This window comes from Battus philenor, unplaced genomic scaffold (assembly GCF_028537555.1).
Source record: "Battus philenor isolate CCGP_79_NKW_IND1 unplaced genomic scaffold, ilBatPhil1.0.hap1 SCAF_12, whole genome shotgun sequence".
Classification (NCBI taxonomy): Eukaryota; Metazoa; Arthropoda; class Insecta; order Lepidoptera; family Papilionidae; genus Battus; species Battus philenor.
The window spans coordinates 6,980,486-7,004,296 of record NW_027181674.1 but is presented as its reverse complement, the minus strand read 5'-3'; the positions used below and the strand labels follow the sequence as shown (position 1 = coordinate 7,004,296).

Sequence of the window (23,811 nt, the reverse complement as noted above, 5' to 3'; positions counted from 1 at the left end):
CTTAAAACGACTTCAAGGCATTCTTAAATTGCATATTTATAAATTAAATTACTCATAAAATTTTAAGCTTGTGAATAACATGTGGAAGTAAAATTCCGCTAAATTAGCAAAAAAATATGACGTTTAGTATAATAGTCACTATTTAATTCTATGTCTTTTTATGTTTCATTCTTATAATAATTATTTATTTTTGTTTAAGCTAATTTTAAGCAGCAAATCTACTTTTGCCTTGCACTTACGCCGTTAAATTATGCTGTTAGCTTTGGTTGTGTTTAACGCCATCTCCTGTAAAATTAATAAACTACATAAAGCATACAATTATAGCCAATCCGGTTATGTAACTTACATGCGGATAGAGGGAGTAGATTTCATATTTAGTATTTTCTTCTGTATCGATTTTAAGAAATCTTTTTTATAATTTACTAGCATACATTTATTTATTCAAAAAACTTAAATGTTACTTATGAAAATGAAATTACTTATTATTAAAATTTAAAAAGTTTCAACTGTTACTTGATCTTATATGTTTGTCAAATTTTGCCAATAATTTTAAGCAACGTGAAACAAAACATGAGAAAATGCGTTTTTAAACTTTCTCCCAAAATTTTTCTAATCCTACCACAACTTAGTTCTTACTTGACCTTAAACATAACCTGCCTTAAGGTCTGAGCCAGTGGGACGCCATTACGCGGTCAATTCAACGTTCGCGCCTAAACAAATTGCTCATGTATTTCCGACTCTCTCTAACGGATGAACTTACTTTACTTGCGAGAAAGAGTAGATATATCAATTTAAAATTTGGGTATAATGTCCCTGGGGCAATGCACTCAGTAACTGGTTGGGAGAGGACGAAAGTACGATTTTTTTCCAATTATTTAAGTGAAAGATTGGGGGCACTGAAATATACTTTCCTTAAATGTACCTAAATAGATTTGTTATTAAAAAAAGTATTTAATTTGTTCCGAAAAAATGTTAACGGAATTATTTATTTTTCTTTTCTGTAAAATGGACTTGCGATGTTATTATAATTATTTCGGCCTTTCTGAGTCTGATATAAATTTTAAACAAAACAACCCTATGGAATAGGAAAAATATTCAACAAGGTCAACTACTTTCTCCGTTTAAAATTAAAGTATTATGTCGTGAATGTTACAGAATATACGAGCACTATCCGATAGTGACCGGTTTTAAGTGACTCTTTCTTAACTTTCACTTCACGATTTCATCATCAGAGCCATGACATTGTCAACTTGGGTGGTCAGCCGCCTATGAATAACTAAAGGAATTCCGTATGTTTAGTAGGCCCTAAATTAGTATGTAACTATTCGATCATCATTCTATAAGCTTTCTCGCTTAAGTACATTTATACTATATTAAATTATTTGATTATTAACATATTAACGTCATCTACATGGTCTAATTATTACACTTGAAGACCGCTCCAAAATCAATTATTTTATACTATAAATAGTAAATCAATTCTCTAATTCACAAAAAAAATATTTGAATTTGCATAAGCATATGTTTTTTTTATGTTCAACCAAGTTACAAATGATTACGCCCAATCTTAGAATCTATCTTATAAAATCCATAATCTTTTCTTAAATTATGAGTTATTTATATTTAAAAAAAAAAAACCTTTACTAAAAAATTTTCATTGATAATTTTATTTACTAATACTACGAGCATACAGTAACAGTTTATATTAATCTCCTAGATTCTAAGTTCTCTTGATAAATTTTAATTATCTAAGAATATAGCTTCATTGCGGCTGATACATCTAGCTTATCATCACGATATATTACTTCCTATCGACGGTATATAAACGAGTTTAAAATATAATTGAATAAATTGCGGACTAATATAAGAAGTCCTACAAGTAAATAACGAAGCAAGTGCATGCGAGTGTCAAGTACAATAAACTTCCCTAAATTCAAGCCCTTTCTTTTGCTCTCGAACATTCGGCGCTTGAACCCGCACGGGGTGACATTGCGGACGGCTCTTAACACATGGTTAATCGTCTTGATACTTGACTCAAATTATTTTTGCAGCTCCAGGTATTAAAGAAGATAGGAGCACTTCACTTACACCACTTTCATCTTCGATCCTAACAGTCTATTATTATGATAATAGTGAGCGTAGGCAATTTATTGTAATCTTTATTTGAAAAGATTTATTCCTTGAACACTTATATGCACAAAATTGAAGCTATTTTCTTAGGTAATTACCACATATCAAGAGAATTAACTAAACCGATTCTATAGAAAATCTATTAGGGTGGATTATATCTAGCAGTAAAAACCCTATAAGTTTAATAATGATGATGAAGAGAACTTATAAACGACGAAAAGATTGTACACTGGTTCGTTTAAGATATAAGAACAGATCTTTGTGGATAAAACCATAGTTTCTAGATTGTCAGATTAGATCATTAGACATAACAGATAATTTGTAACTGGACTGAATATGCAAAACAACGTTAATAACGAAATAGGCGCGATGACAATATGCCCGTAAAATAAATGCTGACACGGCATTTATACCTTTCTTTAAACAACAATTCAGTAATCAACAAAATTCTCAAGTATTAAGTTAGGAATAATGATGTATACTGTCTTTTCCCTTAAGTTGGGGAATGGTTTTTTATTTAAAAGGACGTAATCATTTCAGCCATAGGCTTTCTCCATAGATTTCTTTTAGGAACGTTAGAAAGCAGACTGCATTAAAAGTCTTCTAAACATCTTAATAGGTTCATTTGTCCTCATGTGCGTGGAAGTCCCACGCTGTGTTTTCCCGTCCGTGGTCTACTCTCTAGAACCTTAACGCAACACAGGCCACCTGTTCCGCGCTATGTAACCGCCCCACTTGCAGTTCATTTAGGATCTACACTTGAGTAAGAAAAGGACCAATATTTATCCACTCCCGCACATACAGTGGTAGTCGTGCAATGAAATGCACCGCCCGCCAGGCCGCTGATAAATGCGTATGCGGCAAACAATGCAAATCGCACAACCGCCACCACCAAATTACTCAAAACGTGTTTCACCCCTCCACGGGGCATCTTCAGGAGTTATGTTACACCTATTAGTGCCAAACACAGAGTCAAATACCACGTGGTAGTACAAAGTGGCGCTAGTGTAAAAAGCTTGTCTCAGCCAATGTCGTGTTTCTTGCCATAAATAATTATTATCGAAAATATGCAACTGCAAATTCTTTTGTCGTTGTTTCATTGTACTGTTATAGATCAAAGGAAATCAACTTAATTAAGTTTTTTTTTATTACTATCAACTTTCATAATTAAGCTTGTGTTTTTTATTACAGTTAGCTGTATGCGTTTTTTAACACCAGCGTTTTCCTTTCATATTTTTTTCTAGATGTTTTAATCAGAATCGACCGAAATCGAGAAAATTCCATATAATATAAATTACGTGCAACAATTAATTAGAATTCTTTTATAAATACATTCCTTATAAAATGGAAATGCCACTCGTGTCTTCGTTCGTTCGTCTTTGATTAAGCTCGTAGACGCCTACTGCAAGGCATAGATCTCCCGCAAGCATATCTATGGCAGATATACCATAATCTACACGTTTGATTAGGCGAGAATAATTACAATTAGCGGTTAAAAATTCTCATCTATCTTCTCTTTTCTCTTCTTCGTCTTTTCTCTCTCTTTCTCTTCTTCTTGTTCGTCTATCTTCATTGCTGAAGGTTGAAAAGTTGTTCAATTAAGTACTATTTACTAGTCCTAATTGAAGTTATAAACTTTTATTGTCTTGCTTCCTGCACTAAAACATTATTTTATGTTTATTTCTTTACAATATAAACACATGTAAATAATTAGTCTAAAATTTCTCAATAATTATGTTATAAGCTTTGTGTTAATAAAAGTTAAACTGAACGATAACAACAATAACGGATATTTTAAAAATATTTTTTAAAACAAAGGCGAATTCGAAATGAATGCGTAAAGAAATGGATTATTTGCTAAATATGTTACCAAAATCTTATTTGGATTTTATGTCTAAATGAACGCACATGCCCAGTATAATCTACTAGGCAAACACTAACAACTAACAAAACAAAGGAGAGTCATTTTATTTAATGACTTCAAAACACTGCAAAGAGAATAAAAAAAAATAAAAGTAAAATTTGAATGGCAAAGAATTTGATACGTTAATATAAAAAACAATATGTATCTATGGAGCTGGTATTTAGTATACCCTTAAGGTTCTGTAGTAAAGACTACAGACCAGCGAGCGTAGTACAGGGGAGCGTAATACAACCACAAGGTGGACAGAAGTCCTCGTTAAGGTTGTCGGAAGACGCTGGATGCAACATCAAAGGCAACATCAAGCGTCTACCGACGACCTGCTTTCAGCAGGTCCTAGTGGAAATCTATAGGGAGACCTATATCTGATGATGACCGATATATGATGATGTTGATGGAGATCGTAGACATTGAGCGGGAAAGTTATTACCTTGATTCTAACAAAAAATACATCGTTGTTTCTGTAGGAAAAAACTTGAGAATAATTAAGAATATATTCAATAGCTCATCTATTAACCACGAGGAAAATAATGACTATAAACTTATTTATTTATTTAATGTTCTTTCTTGTACACGCTAGGATACATTTAAATGGTTTCATAATAAACAAAAAAGTACAATGTGCAGTCCTATCAGACTTAGCAATATCTTACAGATAATCATAGTATTGAAACAGTAGAAATATAAATAATGGGTAGTTAAAGTGTACAAAACATACATGTATACAAACATACATAAACATATTAACTGTTTAAGAAATATAACCTGTGTATTTTTGGAGAATAAACATTGATCGACTTTATATAATTATTACGTTATTTCAACTACTCATTCTAATCATATCCGCAAGTAATTTATTTCTAGGGACATCTCTAGGGATTAATGCTTTATAACATATTTCGTGATAAAAACTGAAAAAAAAATCATGACATCTGGATAACGTGATGCTACTACAAACATTTTCACAGTTTATCAATCAATGAATACAAAAATTAATATGCTAACAACTAATCACTTTTATGTTATTTAATAAATCTATTCTTTAACATTTGGCTAAACATGTTATAACATTATTGTTCTTTAACTAATAGGTTAAACAAGGAAATAATTAACAATCTCTTAATATAATCTAACTCAATGACTATTATAACTATTATATTAGGAAACTTCGTTTGCGACTTAATTTGATAACTTTAGAGTGCCATTAAATATGTGCTTGTTCTTATCCCTTTTAAAATGTGTTGAATGACTCGTGCTAGAATGGACACCACGGACTATCAATCGCAGCGTAGAATGTCCATCCACAATGTGGGCAGACGACCTTGTTAAGGTCATTGTGACACAGTGGATATAGGCCACTTCCAACCAATACTAATGGAAATCTATAGGAGAAGCCTTTGTCCAGAAATACACTGCCTATCGCTGAAATGATGATGATGATCTGTGCTGAAAATATCCCGTAAAATAATATTATTTGAAACAAGTATCAAGTAATTCGAACGCTGCCATTACTTTAATGTACAGTGTACTTGCATTATAGCGTATGGATGCACCGGCTTGAATTTTTTTCGCCGGTTTTTTTAACCTCGTCCTTGAATTTCAAGTTTAGATTATGCACGTTGCACTTTACCAAAACGCGTCGGATTGCACCCACATTTATATAACTTTAATTTTGGATGCAGACAACCGTGCCTTGTGCGGTACGGGCGCTCGATAAGGAATAATGTATGAGAAAGTTAAATTTTATGATCTTCAAAACAGTAAACATTTAGTTGACTTATACCACAATTTAGAAACAATTAAAAGAGTAAAAAAATAGACTATCAATTTTTTTTACTCCATATTTTCATGATTATCCGTGATAATAGACTTTTTTAACATATGTAATTTAAATCGTTATAGTAACGAAATTGTATTGTCAAATGCAATAATAAATATTATCTTGTTAGACATAATGGTTAATCGAGCTCGCAGCAACAATACAAATCACATTAGGCTAGGTCAAGACTCCTAACACAGCTGTAGATATCGCGACGCAAATAAAAATAATAAGAAGGTAGAATCGGCGCAGGCGCAGGGCAATGCACTTTTTCGTGCTCGGTCAAAGCAGATCGTCAGTGCTTGAATCCTGCCCAAACTTGTGAGCTGCATGTCAATTTCATTCGAGTCTCACAGACTAATTTAGGACATAAATACATTACAACAGAATATAAAACTTACTCTATCGTTCTTTATTCAAACTCCTTTATTGCGAGTACATCGAATTATTTAACTTCTCTGACGAAATAGCATATTATCAATTAAATTAATTTTGCTTTATTGGGACTTTAGCTAATATATACCGTCGTATCAAAAACCGATATACAATTAATGCAAAAATGTTACCCAAAAAGAGCAAATTTGTTACGATAACATAGCGATATGACAAAAATAAAAACTTAACGGGATAGGATCCAAGCAAATTAACATAACTTATCTAGTGATATAGAATTTAAAATTGTTTTAATTAATATAATTATTGACAATAGTAAACAGATTATCTCTAGTCATTTATTTATTTTATGTCTATGTATTAATTTCCCTAGCTTAGCAGATTTTATTAGTTTTTTTTTTTGTAAAAAAAATATATTTGAAATGCGTTATTAACAATATACTCTAGGAAGTTATCTGCATTGCAGTTTTGGGAACATAAGATAAATATAGCAATATTAAAGTGTAAGAATTTTAAAATCAATTTCATATTTAAAGAGATTTTATTATATCCACAAATATAAGTTGTTTTTTTTAATGGCGGTATTTCCGTCCTCTGTCATTCATGACGTTACGCTGTATGAATAATGGCTTGATTTTTGCTCACAGTATGCTTTTAACGTTTCATAAGATTCAAAACATGATTTCGAACTGTGGAAATTATTTAATCAAATTTTCCCGTTGTATCCCTCACATCGAGATGTACATTAAAATGTTTGCTGAATAATTTTGCCAAGGATGACAAAGATTTTTTACCTTCGATTTACCAATTAGTACACATATATATATAAAATATATATAGTAGTAGTAGTAATAGCTTCATAGAAGACAGCATACCCTGGAATTTATACGTTTGCCTCTATATATGTGTGTATATGGTATGGTATATTCTTTTTGTTTAATATCTATTCCCGCTGAGTTCCTTGTCCTGCTTGTTCGTCTTAGGTCTGAAGCATTTATCATCTGAACAGGTGGTAGACTCAACTTGTAGGCAATAAAAGATGTCCATATGTTGAATAAAGTATTACTTAATTTGGTTTTTGTTCGTTATAAATTTTTTTCGGGCGATCTCAAGTACTTTGGATCTCTTTTGGATCTATAAGCAATATCCATACATACTATGTCCCTGGTATTCATTCAGCTTTAAGGCGTTTACTTCTGGGCATAGATCTCATCCGTAGATTTCTAATAAGATCGGTTGGAAATGGTCTGTGTCCAATGTCTTTCGACAATATTAACAAGGTCGTCCGTCCAATGTCCCTCAGTTCCTTAAGACGAAAGTCTGTGACCACTGTGACACAGCACACAACACAAAAGCGTAATTACGGCACAGAAACGCTTCTTTGGTAAACTCACAGTTGCCCAATTGGTCATGAAGAGGGTTAAACTCGGGATTTGGAGATCGAATCAGAAAAGAAGATGATATAAGAGAGAATTGTAGGTGGCCTAAAGTCCTACGGTGTCCAACACAGTCCTGCGGATTGGTAAGTTGAAGTGGTAGGGTACAAGCCACATAACTCGCACAATAGACGGCCTTAAAGGCACAGTGCTATTAAGGTTGCGGAGCGGCGACAACGAACTGGCAATAGCAGCTTAGTACGTCTGTCTTGCTAACAAATGGTTATTAAGGAATTTCACTTACTTATTAATTAAACATTGTATATTTTCCATTTCCAAAATATCGCATTACAGATTTTTCATCATTTTTGTATCATTTTGTACATGTTATCGAATTCTTGAAAATGATTTACGTACAAACCTATGCGTACGCTACAACATTTAAACAATTATGATTATAATTTTGAATCAAACAGAAATGTGGTTATAAATGCAAATTCTAAACTAAAAATGTTGTTTTTATACATTTAGAAACTAACGACAGGCCTCAAAATTGCAATTAATATACTGCGTAAAGATGAATAAAAACAGGAATAAAAATAGATGAGATGAAGGCCACAGATCTATATACCCAATACAATAGAGTATTGAAGCAAAAGGTACGAGTCGATGATTCAAAACACAGATAATTGGCTCTATTTTAGGATGTTTGTACATGAAATCATTTAGTTACAATGTGGTTACAAAATGCGTAAAAGAAAATTAATATTTATCTGATAACCAATGGGTTTTCCATTCATGCTTGTGGCATGAATGACGATATGAATAAATTTGTTTGTGCTAGTTTAGAGCAAATATATTATTATTTTATTTCCTCGTAATGATTTTTACTTTTAGATTCACAAAATTAAAAAAGTATAAATCATTCTTTCCGTCCTATTAAATAATTCTCTAACACCAAATCCACAATCGGATCGAGTTGATTAAAAAAAATTACGAACATACGTGAATGAGAATGATTTTAAGTATATCATTACCGTATAACATGTTTTTAAAATACGCAGCGGAAAAAAAATTTAAATGGTGTAAAACGGTTCCGCGAAAAGAAAACTAAGATCTTTAAAAAATGGAACACTTTAAGCCTCTAAAAATAGAATATGAAAAAAAAAAAATACATTGTAAGTAAATCGAAATTGCAGCAAAGTGATCAGGCAAAAGATTTAATTGTAAGTAAACCAATTCCTCAAATTTCATAGAATATAACTCCAGCTTTTTCAATAAACTAAGACACCGCTAATAAAGAGGCAAGTTAAAATAGCCACATGAAAAAGAACTAGGGCTAATACGTTTTCACACTTTTGATTCAATGTTAGGATGTCCGATATAATATATTTTCATTTCATATTTCACATAAAATAGTAAAATAATATGAAATTTGTTAGGTTAAAAGCTTTTGCTAATTATCAGCAATATTATATTCAGTAAAGAGGTCCTAACTTCTGTCCGAAACGTTACTTACGTTGAACGCAGCACGCTTCAGATAGATCTTATTAGAAACCTGTATGCTTATGTCCAGCAGGGAAACTCGTACAGCTAAAATAATGATGATTATGACACAAAGGGAGCAAGAAATGTGCTTAATGATAGTGACACTACTTATATTGATACTATGCTGGCCATATATCAAAATATTCGTTTCTGCATAAAATTTTATGTATTTCTTTAAAGATTTCATTTCAACAACAGATTTTATTTCCTTAAGAGTGTCGAGATAATGAAAGACAAGATATTAACGAGGCAGTCTGCCCATCGTTAAGCGACGCTACATAAAATAGTTTAATTTTATCAAATAATGAATATTACCTCACTTGCGCATCTGTATATTCACCTACGATACGTTCAAATCAAAACACCGTAAAGTTTACCCGCTTATTCTTGACACCGTGGTTATACGTACCTCGCAGTTCCTACCATTTCAGTAAAGTGTAATGATGGAAACGTATGTCTAGTGGTCAATTGTTCAGATAAAAAACATCAATAATCGCCGCAATCGTTACAATTTCATCTTTGTACCGAAACTCAAATTATATTACAATTTTCTGTAACAGCAGAAGAATCACGTAGAGAGTCTTCTGCAAAAAGGATCTTTTATTATTACCTACCCTGTATTCCTCGTTAATATCAAAAAATTATACAACCTAGCTCTTTCGTAATAACCAGCTAAGGATACGTTCACCTGGAATCTACAACTGCCATTTGCAGTGCGAAACTGTGGTGTCATATGCGTGTAATATCTTCAAATATCTTTACTACTTTGTTAAAAAAGTGCGAGTGAAAGAGAGCTATATTAATTGTGTTCTGCAAGTATAACACATGCCAAAGGATTATTCTAGGTAAAGCTCCAAGTATTGATATCAACATTAAAAACATATAACGCCGACTTAACCATTGACTTACATATCAAAGCCGTTTTTTTAAATATTTAAGTAATGAGCAAGGATACCGTTGTATAATTACTAACACCTTACAAAGATATTTTATAATTTCGTATAATTGCAGGAAAAAGTAAAATTGATTACTGCAATTTTATTACTTTTATTCTAACAAAATAAAATAAATGTAAATGTAATTACGTCGAAAATAACATATTAATTATATATAAATTCTTTAAATATGAACAATGATTTTGTAATTATTTATTCATGTTTCTAAGAAACATGCATTATTGATTTAATTATACATTTATAAATTTACTGTTATAAATAGGTCTCTATATATTTTGTAGTTTAATTATTATATTTTTCAACAAAAAAACTTTTTTTCTGTAATCGTGATACGTGTTATAATAAGACAATACATGTTATGTAATTAAGTAAATAGTAAAAATAAAATTCGTAAAAAAACATTTTTTACTTTTAGGTGGAGATGGGTTGTTGGTGTTGTATTGCGTAATTTAATGTAGTATTTATATCTCCAGGTGAAGCCAGTACATCTACGAGTGTACCCTGATTTGTCGGTGTACCGGAGACGGCAGCGTGCGACGGTGGCTCATATAAATACATACGAACATCGCTCCTGTCGTGACTGCCCGCCGAAACCGCGTCGAATACGGCGACCAAGCGCCCGCGCGCCCCAAGCGAACCAAATTCAGAAAAAAAAAACTTAAAAAAATATTTCCAGTGTAAAAAGCGTCCGCATAGAGACATAATGAACGACGAAAGAGCTAAAATGAACGACGACGCCGATTTGTATGGAAAAAGCAACACCTTGCAGAAAAGAGATGCTTTGGACTGCCTAGAGGAGTTTGCTATAAATATTCATTGGAAAAGCTATAGGGAAAGAATAATAGATATAGGATGCGGGGATGGAAGTGTCACCTCGCAAATATTACGGAGATACGTACCTAGCAATAATAGTTACATAGTCGGTTGCGATATTAGTCCGAAAATGGTACAACATGCGAATAAGCACCACGGCAATAGTCAGACCTACTTCAGAGTTATGGACATTGAAGGCGAATTATCAAAAGATCTTCAAGGGAATTTTGATCACGCATTTTCATTTTACGCTTTACACTGGATCAAACGACAAGAGTAAGTAATTAACATATTATATTTAAAAAAATTGACCATTACTATTACAATTATGAAAAAAATCATAAATATTAACAAAAAACCTTTATCTGTTACCTTTTCCGATAAAAATTGACAATTCCTCTGTAACTGTGCCTGTAAATAATTTATTATTCATAGCACGTGTTCAATTGTTATGGAGTAAAAGCGGATAATTATATAAAATGATGACAGTTAAATTTTCACGACTTAATTAATCATTCTTAAGTTAGAAATTAATTAGCAGCTAATTTTGAAAAACCCATTCTGGTTGTTGATATTGAACATGCATATTTCCTACCTAAGATTTTACGTCCATTTGATTTTAACGGTGCTTATTTCTTTTAATAAGGAAAATTCTATACGAAGATTCAAATTTCACTTCGATGTAATTTATTCTTATTTTAATAAATTGATTAAAAAATTAGATTATATTTCAATGGAACGCTAATCTACTAAGATAAATTAACAAAATTATAAAATTTGAAAAAAAAGTCAGATCAACAATTAATCTATTTACTTACGTACATTAATCTAATTTAAAAAGTTACTTAGTGATTATCCTATAATTAACTAACTTTTTACTAATTATTTTGTTACGAGTAATTTTGAAAGTTTTTTATCATTAATATATTTATATAAAATTAGTTCTGTTAGAATTACATATCATTATTCGATTACAAAAGTATTGATATATCATTAAACTATTTCAGATGCGCATTCAAAAATATCTACGATCTCCTTGTAAGAGGCGGCGAATGTTTGTTGATATTCCTAGGACACATGCCGATTTTCGACGTGTTCAGAGTGTTATCGCGGACCAACCGCTGGAGGCCCTGGTTGAAGGACGTAGACCGCTTCGTGTCTCCATACCATGATACGCAAGTAAATACTATCAATAAATACCAGAATTTTATGTAACAATTAATGCTTCATATGAGTTTTCCGGAAATGACGTAGGTCTATATCTGAATATAGACTATTAATATAAAACGGTTAATTTTTTTATGAAAATTTAAATATAATAACTCAATATCGGTCATCGTCGCGATCTGAGATGTATGTCTTGCAGCGAGCATCTTTTTGATGATGATGAAGCATAATAGCTCAGAGGCTGTCGTTAAAAAAACCATTCAAACAAAATAAAGTTAAAATTTTAACCTGGTTTCAAAAATAATGTATGAATAAATGTTTGAATAAGTCAACATAAACTTATGTCAAATGATGTCTGTCCCTATGTTCATTGTCTACTGAGCACCTATCAATATGACACCGATAGCCTAAAATAGGTTTAAAAAAACACTAAAAAATAAAAATATAACGAAAATTGGGAATGACAGGTCACCCCAGAGTGACCTGTCATTCCCAATTTTCGTTATATTCTTTCAACGAAGAGACCACACAAGTTCATAATGTTTGTATCTAATATAAAAATTTTCAATTTTCAGGAGCCCGACAAGAAAATAAAAGTCATGATGGAGGGCATAGGTTTCCACGACGTAGAAGTCAAACGCAAAGAAAAAACTTTCATTTACGACAGCGTAGAGGCCGTCAAAAGTAAGTGAATTTTAAATATCGCATAGATTTGTACATCGTTACGATTCATTCTCCCCAATTTTATTGATGATCCTTACATTTATTATGGATTTATTATTAAAATTGCCATTTAAGTTTTCATGTTAACACTCATTTTTCGTAATCTGTATTATTTAACAATACAGATTATATTAACAATGGGCAAGACAATTAACAAAATTTTAATATATTTAAAATTTCAATACATATAAAATTCGCTATTTGGAGTCTACAGTAAATAAATATGAAACCTAATGTTATACTAAACAAATTACTACACATGTCATAACCTCATCAATGTTCGGTTAAAATTTAATTCGGAGCCATTGAAAACCATATTTAAATGACATTTTTAACCAAATTTTTATAAGAAATACTAATTTTTTTCTTTAAAAAAATAAATAGTTTGAATGCAATGCTTACTTTTCGCTTTTACTAATATTTAATTTTCTCTTACCACACAGAGGCAGTTAAAGCAGTTAATCCGTTCAAAATACCATTAGAAATGTACAACGAATTCATGGAAGACTACATGAGTGTTGTCAAAGATTTGAGATTAATCGACCAAGTTAACAACAATGTTGACAGTTTTATGAGCGTAAAAGCTAATTATACCTTACTTATTGCCTACGGAAGAAAGTAAACATCTGTAATTTAAAATCTTAGTAAAAAGTTTTAAAATCAATACCCTTAAAGGGTAAAACTAATTTCCTTGACATTACATATTAAAATGAACAGCAAAAATTATAAATCTTGCGTAAATAACTATTCAAAAATTTAACGTTTAATAACACTAATTATTAAATTTATTGAAATTTTATTGTTAAAATTTTGCAATCACGTCGCCTGACTTTCCTAATAAGAAAAAAATACTAATAATTGTTAAAAACGTACATCCCTTCAAGTTACTGGTTATTTTTAAAAAAAGTAAATCAACGTTTAAAAATCATTCAAGTCAAATTTGTCATTTTAAATTTAACATAAAACAAATGAATGCCTTTTAATAATCAAATTTGTAAATAAGATTATTTATTATTGAGAAATGTTATTAAGGCGATATATTAATTTATTAAGTAAATTATTTATATTTTTAAGTAGCTCATAAGGTATGTGAAATAGAATATTTTGTTTATCTTTAATTTAATTCATAAATAACGAATTAGCATTCTATTTAATTAATGTTATAAATTCATCATAACTATGTGAATTAAGTAATTTTAAATTGAAAAGTACAAAGTTTTGTAATTTAATTTCTTAATTAAATATTTTTATTACTCAAAAAACATGTTTCACTTAAATATTCGCTGCAAAATCATTTTGAACACCACCATAAACTTACACATTACAGGAAAATATTATCTGATGGCAAGTTTAACAATTCGCCTATAGCTAGTAAATAAAACCAATTTACTGCAAAAAAAGCAGGCTTATATGGTGCTGCCTAGTTCATTCTTGTCTGACAAAGTAAATCAAGTACTACAAAATACTATGAAAGATTATGTATGAATAAATTAGTTGAAAGATCTTTAAACAATAATGTGTCCGATATCATCCATCGATTTTTATACAAGGAGGAATATAAAAATTCAAGAGTTTCAAATGTAATAAACAATAAACTCTCGTTAAAAATGTTTAACTTACAGTACTTTTTTTAATTTTTGATAAATAGATATCATTGACCTTATTAATCCTCGACCTATTCCGAAAGAACGATCACGATATAACTATAATACAAGTTGTATACCTGAATAAAAAATCTTGAGAACACTATAACAAAATTTGAGCTATTTATACTATACAAGTGACCCTTCAAATCCCTCTCATTGTTCAGTGTATAGCTTCATCATCGTCATCATTTTAGCCGTAGAATATTCAATGCTTGACGTACTGCTTCCCCTAAAATTTCCAATAAGACCTGATGGAAACGGTCTGCATCCAGCGTCTTCCACTTACCTTACAAGGTTGTCGGTCCACATTGTGAGTGGACGACTACAGTGGCTGTCCTGCATGCTGTGCGACTTGCTCACTTCCACTTTAACCTGCCAATTCACTGAGCGATACTAATGGTATATCAGCACAATGTTTATTATAAGTTATATAATAAAAAGTAAAACCTTTTTAACAAGATCGTCTACAGCATTTCGCTCTTTTTTAACAACTGCAGTGACAGTGTAACATTATTTATACAAAGGTCACTACACACACATTAACTTACGGCTCCATCCATAATGTTTTAGTGCGTTTATTGTTTCTTATACTAACGCTCATTTTCACCTGAGAGAAATTTACATTAATCTTTTGTTGATCAAAAATTATCACCGAAAATAACCTTCGTCCAGCAGATAAAGTTTGCTTTAATGTAAATAAAGGCTTTCGACACAACGCTGTGTAGCTTAAAATTTAAACAAAGATCATTGCTGCATATTTGTTAAACTATCACTTTTACAATCACTTTTTCATAATCTTGAACTTGAAAATTCTGAGGGAAATGTACCTTACTATATATGGCAAAATATACCTATCGCAACAATAGCACACCAGCAATAAAAATGTCGAGAATAGCATGAAAGACTTCATCATTATCATCTACATTTTCTCAACCCTCACTGTTTTAGACTTTTCCGATAGATTTCAAAGAGGCTCGGTTGGAAGCTGATCTCATTCTTCTTAGACATCTAATGTTCTTGTAGGTAGACGACCAACACCGAGTTCTTACAACAATTTAATTTCATGATCAAATAAAATATAATGAAAAAGAAAATATTCCTACCATCTACAATCATTATAGAACATTCAAAGAAAACCTTATATTTGGATTTTACTTGCAGTAATAAAGCGAAATGGCCTCTGTTCATAGTAATCACTTTACTCGTATAGAAAGTGATTGGAATTTGGTGCAAAAGCATTAAAGCCTTTTACTGTCAAATGAGCTATACATCCACCCCTTTTTTATTATATAAAACATTTATTACATTAATGTATTACAAATATATATATATACCACGACAAAGCCAAACCTACTTCAGAATGCTGGATATTGGTGAACTATAAGTGCTCATCTTTTTAAAATTATTATCTTAAAACGAAAAAACGTCTTCAAGCTTCATAATAAAAATACTTGTAATTGTAGCATAACTAACTTATTATCGTAGCTTATTACACGTTATTAGCCTTATTAGCGCCTTTAGTTTTAGAATAGTTACATATTTATTTATGGTGTGAACATTGCTTTCTTATGAACAATTCGTTTCGCTTCGTCGATTTTGATACATCAAGGCAATGAAACAGGTTATATACCTTGTTTTTGTAAGCCAATAGAATAATAAACAGACAATTATTTGATCAAAAAGTTTCTCCAAACGATGCTCCGTGATAAATCCCCATCATTGCTTAAAACTGATTTGGACCACAGTAAAGCACAAATATAAATTTATAAAAATCAAAATATCAGCATCATATCAAACGTGGGATGTCCACAGCTGGACACAGGCTACCCACTTAGATTACCAATGGGTAGCAGTGGCAAGTGGCCTGCAACCTGCGTCTCCCAATGTCTATTGCAAGGTCATCTGTCCACCTTGTAGATAGAAATCCTACCCTGCACATGCCGGCCCGTAGTCCCCACTACAGAAACTTCGCGCGTTTTTAAAAATAAGGAGTTGAAAATAAACAAAAAAAAAAAGTATTCAGTATGTAATTTAATTCTATCATATATTTATTCCTTTTATAAATTCATTTTAAGTTTTCATATTTTTTTCAGGAGTTTTCTTTCCAACAACGTAATTCATAATTAGGCACATAATATTTCCTTTTTTTGAATTAACCGTAGCTTTAATCATGTACTCGCCGTAAAAGAATGAATCCCCGAAAAAACTGCGGGTAATTTCTGTAAAGTTTACATAACAACTGTAGTCCCCCTGAAAACATTAACTAAATATTTATTTATGTATTTAATCAATACCAATTCCTTTAAAAAGTAACTACCTTTTTGTAGCTTGTACAATCCACCTTATTACCTAACATTCATATATGATTAATAATACACAAACAAAACTTTCTGTTCTCGTTTGAGAGTAAGCCGAACTCACTGGACTGTGTAAAAAAATATCTAATAAAATTTCTAATAATAAAGTATCCAGGGCTATTAATGAATTTTAATAGAAGTACTAAAACATGGAAATGAATGCACGATACTTTGGACTTTTGATGAGACTATTTTTTAATATAATTCATTATTTTATTAATATTGACATCTTCATATATCTATTTAATTACCAACCTCTTTCAAAAGAATTACCTCGATTAAGTTATATAACATACTATTACTTACGTCATCGATCAGAAGCAAAAATAATTCTAACGCTAGAAAAAAAAATTAATTGTTGTAATAATTATAATATTACTAATGATCCTTCAAAATCGTTCAGTACATGGATCTTGTCCAAAGATTTTCAATTAAATCCTTGTTTTTTAAGTCCTTAACATGGCCAGCTGTCCACCTTGTGGGTGGACGGTCCACGCTGCGCTCGCCTTTCCACTCCAGAACCTTAAGGCCCTGTTCTGCGAGCTACGTAACCTTCTCACTGTCACTTTAACTTGTCAATCCTCTAAGTTATTCCGATTACTAACAGTTTATCCGCACAATTTGAATTTATAGTTTTTTTGATTTTATAGTTTATTGATTTTATAGTTTATAACATATTTTACATATTAAAAAATCAAACCTTTTTAATATTACAGTTTTTAGCGTTCAGCTCTTTATTAATAATAGCGGCGACTGCGTAATGTTGACAAGGGTTGTTTAACTTATAGCTCAGCAACGATTTACTGCGATTATTGTTTATCGTGTTAATGCTTATTTTTACCTGAAAAAAAAACAAGAAAAACCTTCTCTACATTTAGGCTTCATAAGAAAATGTCAAAAATCCCCTCCGTTGAGTAAACTTTCACTCAAAGAAAATGATGGCTTACAACATGACACTGCGTAGCTAAATATTATAATAAATAATAAAACCACGATTTGGTATTTACACTATTAACAAATTCTTTAATTTGAACTTTTCTAGTCATAAAGGTCAATCTCATCATCTTGAAGATGGAAATCTCAATTAAATTTTGAGAAAATTGAAATTTACTGAATATGGGACATATACCGAACCCATAGCAACATTGTGCCAACCATTAACAAAACAGTCGAAAATAGGACAATTCTTCATTATCACTATTTAGACCGAATGACGTCCGCTGCTAGACATCGGTCTCTCAACAGCTATTAAAGTTGGCTCGTTGAAAGCTGCCCGACAAACTCGTCTGACTATTTTGTGTGTAGAAATTTTACTTCCATTTTCCATAGCAATATGAATTGTGACCAAACATCAAAAGAAAAACAATCTTACCGAGGATAATAATTACAGAACCACAGAAAAAAAAACATTCTTATAGATAATGTAGCTCTTTGGTGCTAACATCGTTTGCTTAATTACCTCGTCTATATGCACTTGGGTTAGAAACGTAAAATTCACCCAGGCAACGTAATCTTCACCGTCTCTAAAAAGTTTAGTTGTAAATTCCGTGAGATTATTTGTTTTGGGACCGCTACATTTTTCGTATCGACTCCACCATAAGTCGTAAGGACCCTGTAAACAGCATTTATAGTGAATACAGGCTTCAAAAGTTTTACAATTGTAATTTAATACATACCAAATATAATAATTTTACATTCTTAAACTTTGTTGAAGATTATACCTTACAATAAATATTCAAATTTTATATAAAAAAAACAAAAACTTACATAACTATCTGAATGTTTGTCCAAGGACAAAGCAATAACGTTTACATTGGAGAATAACGTAATAAAAAAAAAGAAGCCAAACGCTGTCGCTGGACACATTGCTACAGGCTCACTATTTGTTTAACAATACTTGGGTGACTGTAACGATCTCTCATCTAATCAGTTACTAATCACTATTTAATGTCGCGAATATCATACGCTCGTTAGAAATATCCGTCATAAAAAAATTTCAATTTTCATTATTGTGTGCATTATTGTATGTTATTCGGATAAAATATTTAATGCGAAGCAACGATGAGGTAACTCATGATCATTTCGGCAGCAGGACATCCACTGCTGGACATAGGATTCCTCGTAGGTTTCCATTAAGACCGGTTAGAAGTGGTCTGCATTCAACGCATTCTAACCACCATAACAAGGTCATACGTCTATCTGTAGGGCACTTGTGTCGTATCTACTTGCCACTATGCAACTTACCAGCCCACTGGGGCATGTCAGATACTTTTGTTCGTCTACAGAATTTCTCAGTCCAGATTTAATCTCGCTCAAAAATCCCGAGCATAACCCTCTCTATAGGTCATCCAGCGACTGATAGTTTACCAATGATGCCCGAAGTGAAAGACTTCGTTTCACTGCCGTAAGCTACTAGTTGCTTGGTGGATAACATGTTTTTAAATGTGGAACTTGTCTCTCTTAATGACATAACGCTACATATTTTAAGTGCAAATACATAGCAATGATACGCGCAAATTCAGTATTTTAATAATTTATCATATTACTCTTGAAAACGTAACACGTAAGTTAGCAAGTTATATTATGGCACAATGCGTGAAATGCGAATATATATGAAGACAACACCTCAAACAGTTTATGTAGACAAAGTTTACGCCGAGACGAATAATTCAACTAATATTAAAAGATCTCTATATTTAGCGAAGTAAAAGGAATTTATGCAAAGTACATATACATTAAAAACCTTGAAGGGGTGAATGTTTGTTTATTAATATTATTTGAATTTAATTATAATTATAATTAATTTAAACAAAGGCTTATGAAAAGAAGACAAATATTTGGTCACTTAATTTTGTTTTGACATTGTTTTGTTTGGAACTCAAAAAAAAACTAAAACGTCACTTTTAAATACGAGCTCCACCGTGGAAGCAGCATTGCAGATATTGATTATTATATCAAACTGCAATATTACAAGCGAAGGTAAGGTTTTGCAAGTGAACGTAAACTTTAAAGGTGTGAATGAGCTAACATACGTCAGCAAAAAGCTTTAAATCTTTCAGACCGAATTTCGACCTTATCGATATAAAGTGAATACTCTTATAGCCTATAAGAATGCAAACAGAATAATAACTTTTGGCTATGCAAAGTCGGCGGGTACAGATAGCCAACAATAATTAATATTATTGTGTAGTAATCCAAATTTTGAAAACGTTTTTTCTTACTACATTATTGTTACGTTATTTATTATTTCTGATACCTTTGATTTCAGATATGGTACACCCTATATCAATTGACTGTAAATGATAATAAATTTAATCTTTTAAAGCTTTTACACCTTTAACAAAAATCTGTTTGCGAGCGATTTAAGGTATAAAACAATCTCAGCTAAAATATTTAGCAATCGAATTATTATTCTTGCTTAATAAAAATAACTTTTCTTTTAAGTTATGTTGCTAAGTAAACTGGCATAAATAGCGCCCTTGGTTTTCGAATAATAACTTTTATGTCTAGTTGTCTGTCAAAATGTCGTGTTTTGCTAATAAATTCAAGAGAAGAATAAATAGGCTATTACTTGACCCGTAGGTTTCACCGCTACATTTCACTTACATTTAAATATCGCACCGTCTTAATACCGAGAAACGTATTCGAGTTTCCGAACGATACGGCGGAAATTAGATAATCCACGCACATTGTACACTTTCAAAGTCGCCATTCGATAACAAACCGGTCTCGTCGTAAACAAGGCCAGATCGCATGCCATAGGAATCGCCAACCCCTGATTATACTAGATAGAGTTACTGGAGTTTCTTCCGCCACTTCTTCTCCCAGCGCTCACAGTTTCCGAAGCGATTGTAGTATTACAAGCCAGAAAATAGCAACCGAGCAAGTCAAGGTTCGACCCTCTTCAACGCTCTCATATCGGAATGCTAGCCACATATTGTCGAAGAGTGACGACAGTCCAAACCGAGGTACCCTTTTGGCTAGTCCTTCTATGGAGCATCCGTCGAAGCAACTTACTAGCTCGCCGGCTTCCCAATCCGGTGAAACAATAGTACATAGTGACCCGAGCCAAAACTCTTCCTCAAAAGCCTTCGAGGTGCGCGCGGTGATAATGTAAATCATAAATATAATAATAATAGTTTCAGAAATATTAAATAATTGATCGATAACGTACTAAGAATAAGCGGTTACAGGCGCACTCTGCCACCTACCTGCCTTGAAACCGCAAAAAAATTGGATTCACAGGAACGCGCAAATATATATTCGTAAGAAGAAACACGATCATCACCATTTTAGTCGCAGGACCTCCAATGCCAGACATGGACCTCCACTATAGATTTACAATAAGGCCAGTTGAAAGCGGCTTGTGTCCAGCGTTTTCCGACGACTTTAACAACGTCATCTGACCATCTTGTAAATAAACGTACTACGCTACTCTAGACGGTCTTCTATACTCTAAATTCTTGAAGCCTTATAAGAAATAAGGAATTGAAAGTGAATTAATAAAACACATCTTGTATTTATTATATATTGTACATCTGTCTAATCATTCATTGCTAAGGTTTTATTTTTTTACCAGTAGTTTTCTTACTAAAAACGTAATTTATAAGAAGACACACAACATTTCCTTTTTTCGAACTAACAGTAGCAATAATCATGTACTCGCCGTAGAAGAATGAATTCCCGAAAAAAATATGGATAAATTCAGTCAAGTTTACATGACAACTGTAGTCCCCCTAAAAACGATAATTTAATATTAATCCATGTATTAAATAAACAAACATTCTGTAAAAGTGGATTGCATTATTTACAATACATGTTGTAAATAATGCAATCCACTTTCTTATCTAATGACAGGATGATTGTTTAGAAGTGTAAAAGTTTAAGTGTTAATTTTTGGGACAATAATTGACAGCGAATGAGCTACGTAATAATACAGTGTGATGGGTTATAGGTTTAAAAGCTTTGAGGTGATGAATGTATATATCATTTGCTACTAATTAATATATAGTACACCCTAGCCATAACTCTGCAGTTTAATAATAATAAATAATATAATAGCAAGAGAATGCGATATCAAAATTGGAAATACAACATCACAATTAATTATTGTGCCAATCCGCAGGGCTATGTCGGTTTACTTAACGTGTATTAGTTTGTTATACAATGTTTATTACATAATTTATACAATAAATAATCAAACCTTTTTAACAAGACAGTTTTTAGCGTTCCACTGTTTTTCAATAAGCGCGGCGACTGCGTAATGTTGACAAGGGTTTTTTATCTTATAACTCAACAATAATTTACTGCTATTATTGCTTATTGTATTAACTCTTATTTTTATCTGTAAAAAGTAAAATGAATCTTATGTTTAAATTTAGACTACATTAAAAAAATTTAAAGGTTTCCAATTAAAGAAGCTGGAGGCGGCCCATCCATCATCTTTCGATAACTTTCACAAAGTCTTCTGTCTACCTTATGGGAGGATACCTGCAATTCTCACAACAAAGTAATATGTGACTAAACATCGAAATGTAAAGTAATTCTACACTACAGAACACTCAAAAAAACTATAAATTTATGTAATGTAGCTCTTGTGATATATATATCGTTTATTTAATTACATCGTCAATATGCACTTGGGTTAGAAACGTAAAATTCCACCAAGCAATGTAATCTTCACCCTCTCTGGCGAGTTTTGTAGTGTATAATGTAAGATTATTTGCCTTGGGACCGCTACATTTTTCGTATCGACTCCACCATAAGTCATAAGGACCCTGCAAAAAATACAAACAATGAACACGGTTTTCAAATTATTACAATTGTTACTTTTTACGCGCCGAATATTATACTTCTACATTCTTAAATGTTATACGTGACTTAAAATAAAAAAAATAATATAATTTGTATATGAACAAAGAATAACGCACATAATTATCTAAATTTTTGTCCAAGAACAAAGCGATAACGTTTGCATTGGAGAATAACGTAGTAACAAGGAAAACCTCAAACGCTGTAGGTAGGCACATTGCTACAGGCTCACTTTATGTTTAACAGTACTCGAGTGAGTGTAACGATAGCTCATCTAATTATATATCACTAATCACTATATAATGCACACGAAAATCACACGCTTGTTAAACATACCCTTCACAAAAACATTGCTAAATGTTTGTAGCTAGTATTTTTGATCATTAAAAAGCAGTAGCTATGTATTCGTAAGTCTGATTTTAGACAAAGCAACGATAAAAGTTACAAAATCGACTACTAGACATCTAGTAACCATCAAAAGACCTCCCATCCGAAAATTGATGATAAAATATTTGTTCCATTTTACGATTCGTGCTTTTATGATTTCGCCACAGCGGAATTAATGCTTTTTTTTAAACTATAGACTTCTGTTTTTTCACAATCATTATTTCTGCCATAGGACGCCAATTGTTGGATACAGGATAATTTCATAAATTTTTGGTAATTGGACCGATTGGAAGCCGCCTACATCCAGCGTCTTCTAACGACCATAACATGGCAATGTGTCCACCCTTGTGGATCTACGCTACAATTGCCAACTTACTTCAGAACCTAAAGGCCCCTGCGGCCAACTGTTCTGCATGCTATTTGACCTGGCCACTGCCACTTCAACTTGCCAATCCCCTTGACTATGTCGGTTTCCTTCATTCGTGTACCGATATCCTCATTCCTAACTCGAGCTCGTAGAAAAATACCAAGCGTATAGCCCATGACTCGTTAAGCTTCTGATATATTACCAATGAGGCCCGAAGTGAGAGACGACGTTTCACTACCATAAGAAAATACTGGTAACACGCATTAGTCCTAGACCTTCATCTTAAAGCGCTGAGGAATATTGGAGGAGAAATAGTTTTATAGTTTCAAACTTTAATATATAAAAAATATGAAAAAAGTATTTTCTCTATTTATTAATTGTTTACCTTTTCTAAGTT

The 23,811-nt window shown here is 31.9% G+C and overlaps 2 protein-coding genes and 1 long non-coding RNA gene across 3 annotated transcripts; 1 reads left to right on the top strand and 2 right to left on the bottom strand.

Annotated features, from left to right (window-relative positions):
• The first annotated feature begins 10,867 nt into the window (after nucleotides 1–10,867).
• On the top strand, nucleotides 10,868–13,468 carry jhamt (juvenile hormone acid methyltransferase). The gene is made up of 4 exons (XM_068776416.1): nucleotides 10,868–11,232; nucleotides 11,964–12,135; nucleotides 12,699–12,807; nucleotides 13,290–13,468. The coding sequence occupies exons 1-4, from the start codon at nucleotides 10,868–10,870 to the stop codon at nucleotides 13,466–13,468; spliced, it is 825 nt and encodes a 274-aa protein (XP_068632517.1).
• A 3,094-nt stretch (nucleotides 13,469–16,562) lies between these two features.
• Nucleotides 16,563–17,636, bottom strand: LOC137932850 (uncharacterized; the record flags this gene model as incomplete). The annotated part of the gene is made up of 2 exons (XM_068776527.1): nucleotides 16,563–16,742; nucleotides 17,550–17,636. Coding segments are annotated over 2 exons (267 nt in total), but the record flags the coding sequence as incomplete, so codon positions are not given.
• Nucleotides 17,637–17,640: 4 nt separating this feature from the next.
• Nucleotides 17,641–18,698, bottom strand: LOC137933097 (uncharacterized). The gene is made up of 3 exons (XR_011109116.1): nucleotides 18,617–18,698; nucleotides 18,309–18,461; nucleotides 17,641–17,690 (listed from the first exon to the last, which is right to left on the bottom strand). It is a non-coding gene; the product is annotated as an uncharacterized lncRNA (long non-coding RNA).
• Between the last annotated feature and the right edge of the window lie 5,113 nt (nucleotides 18,699–23,811).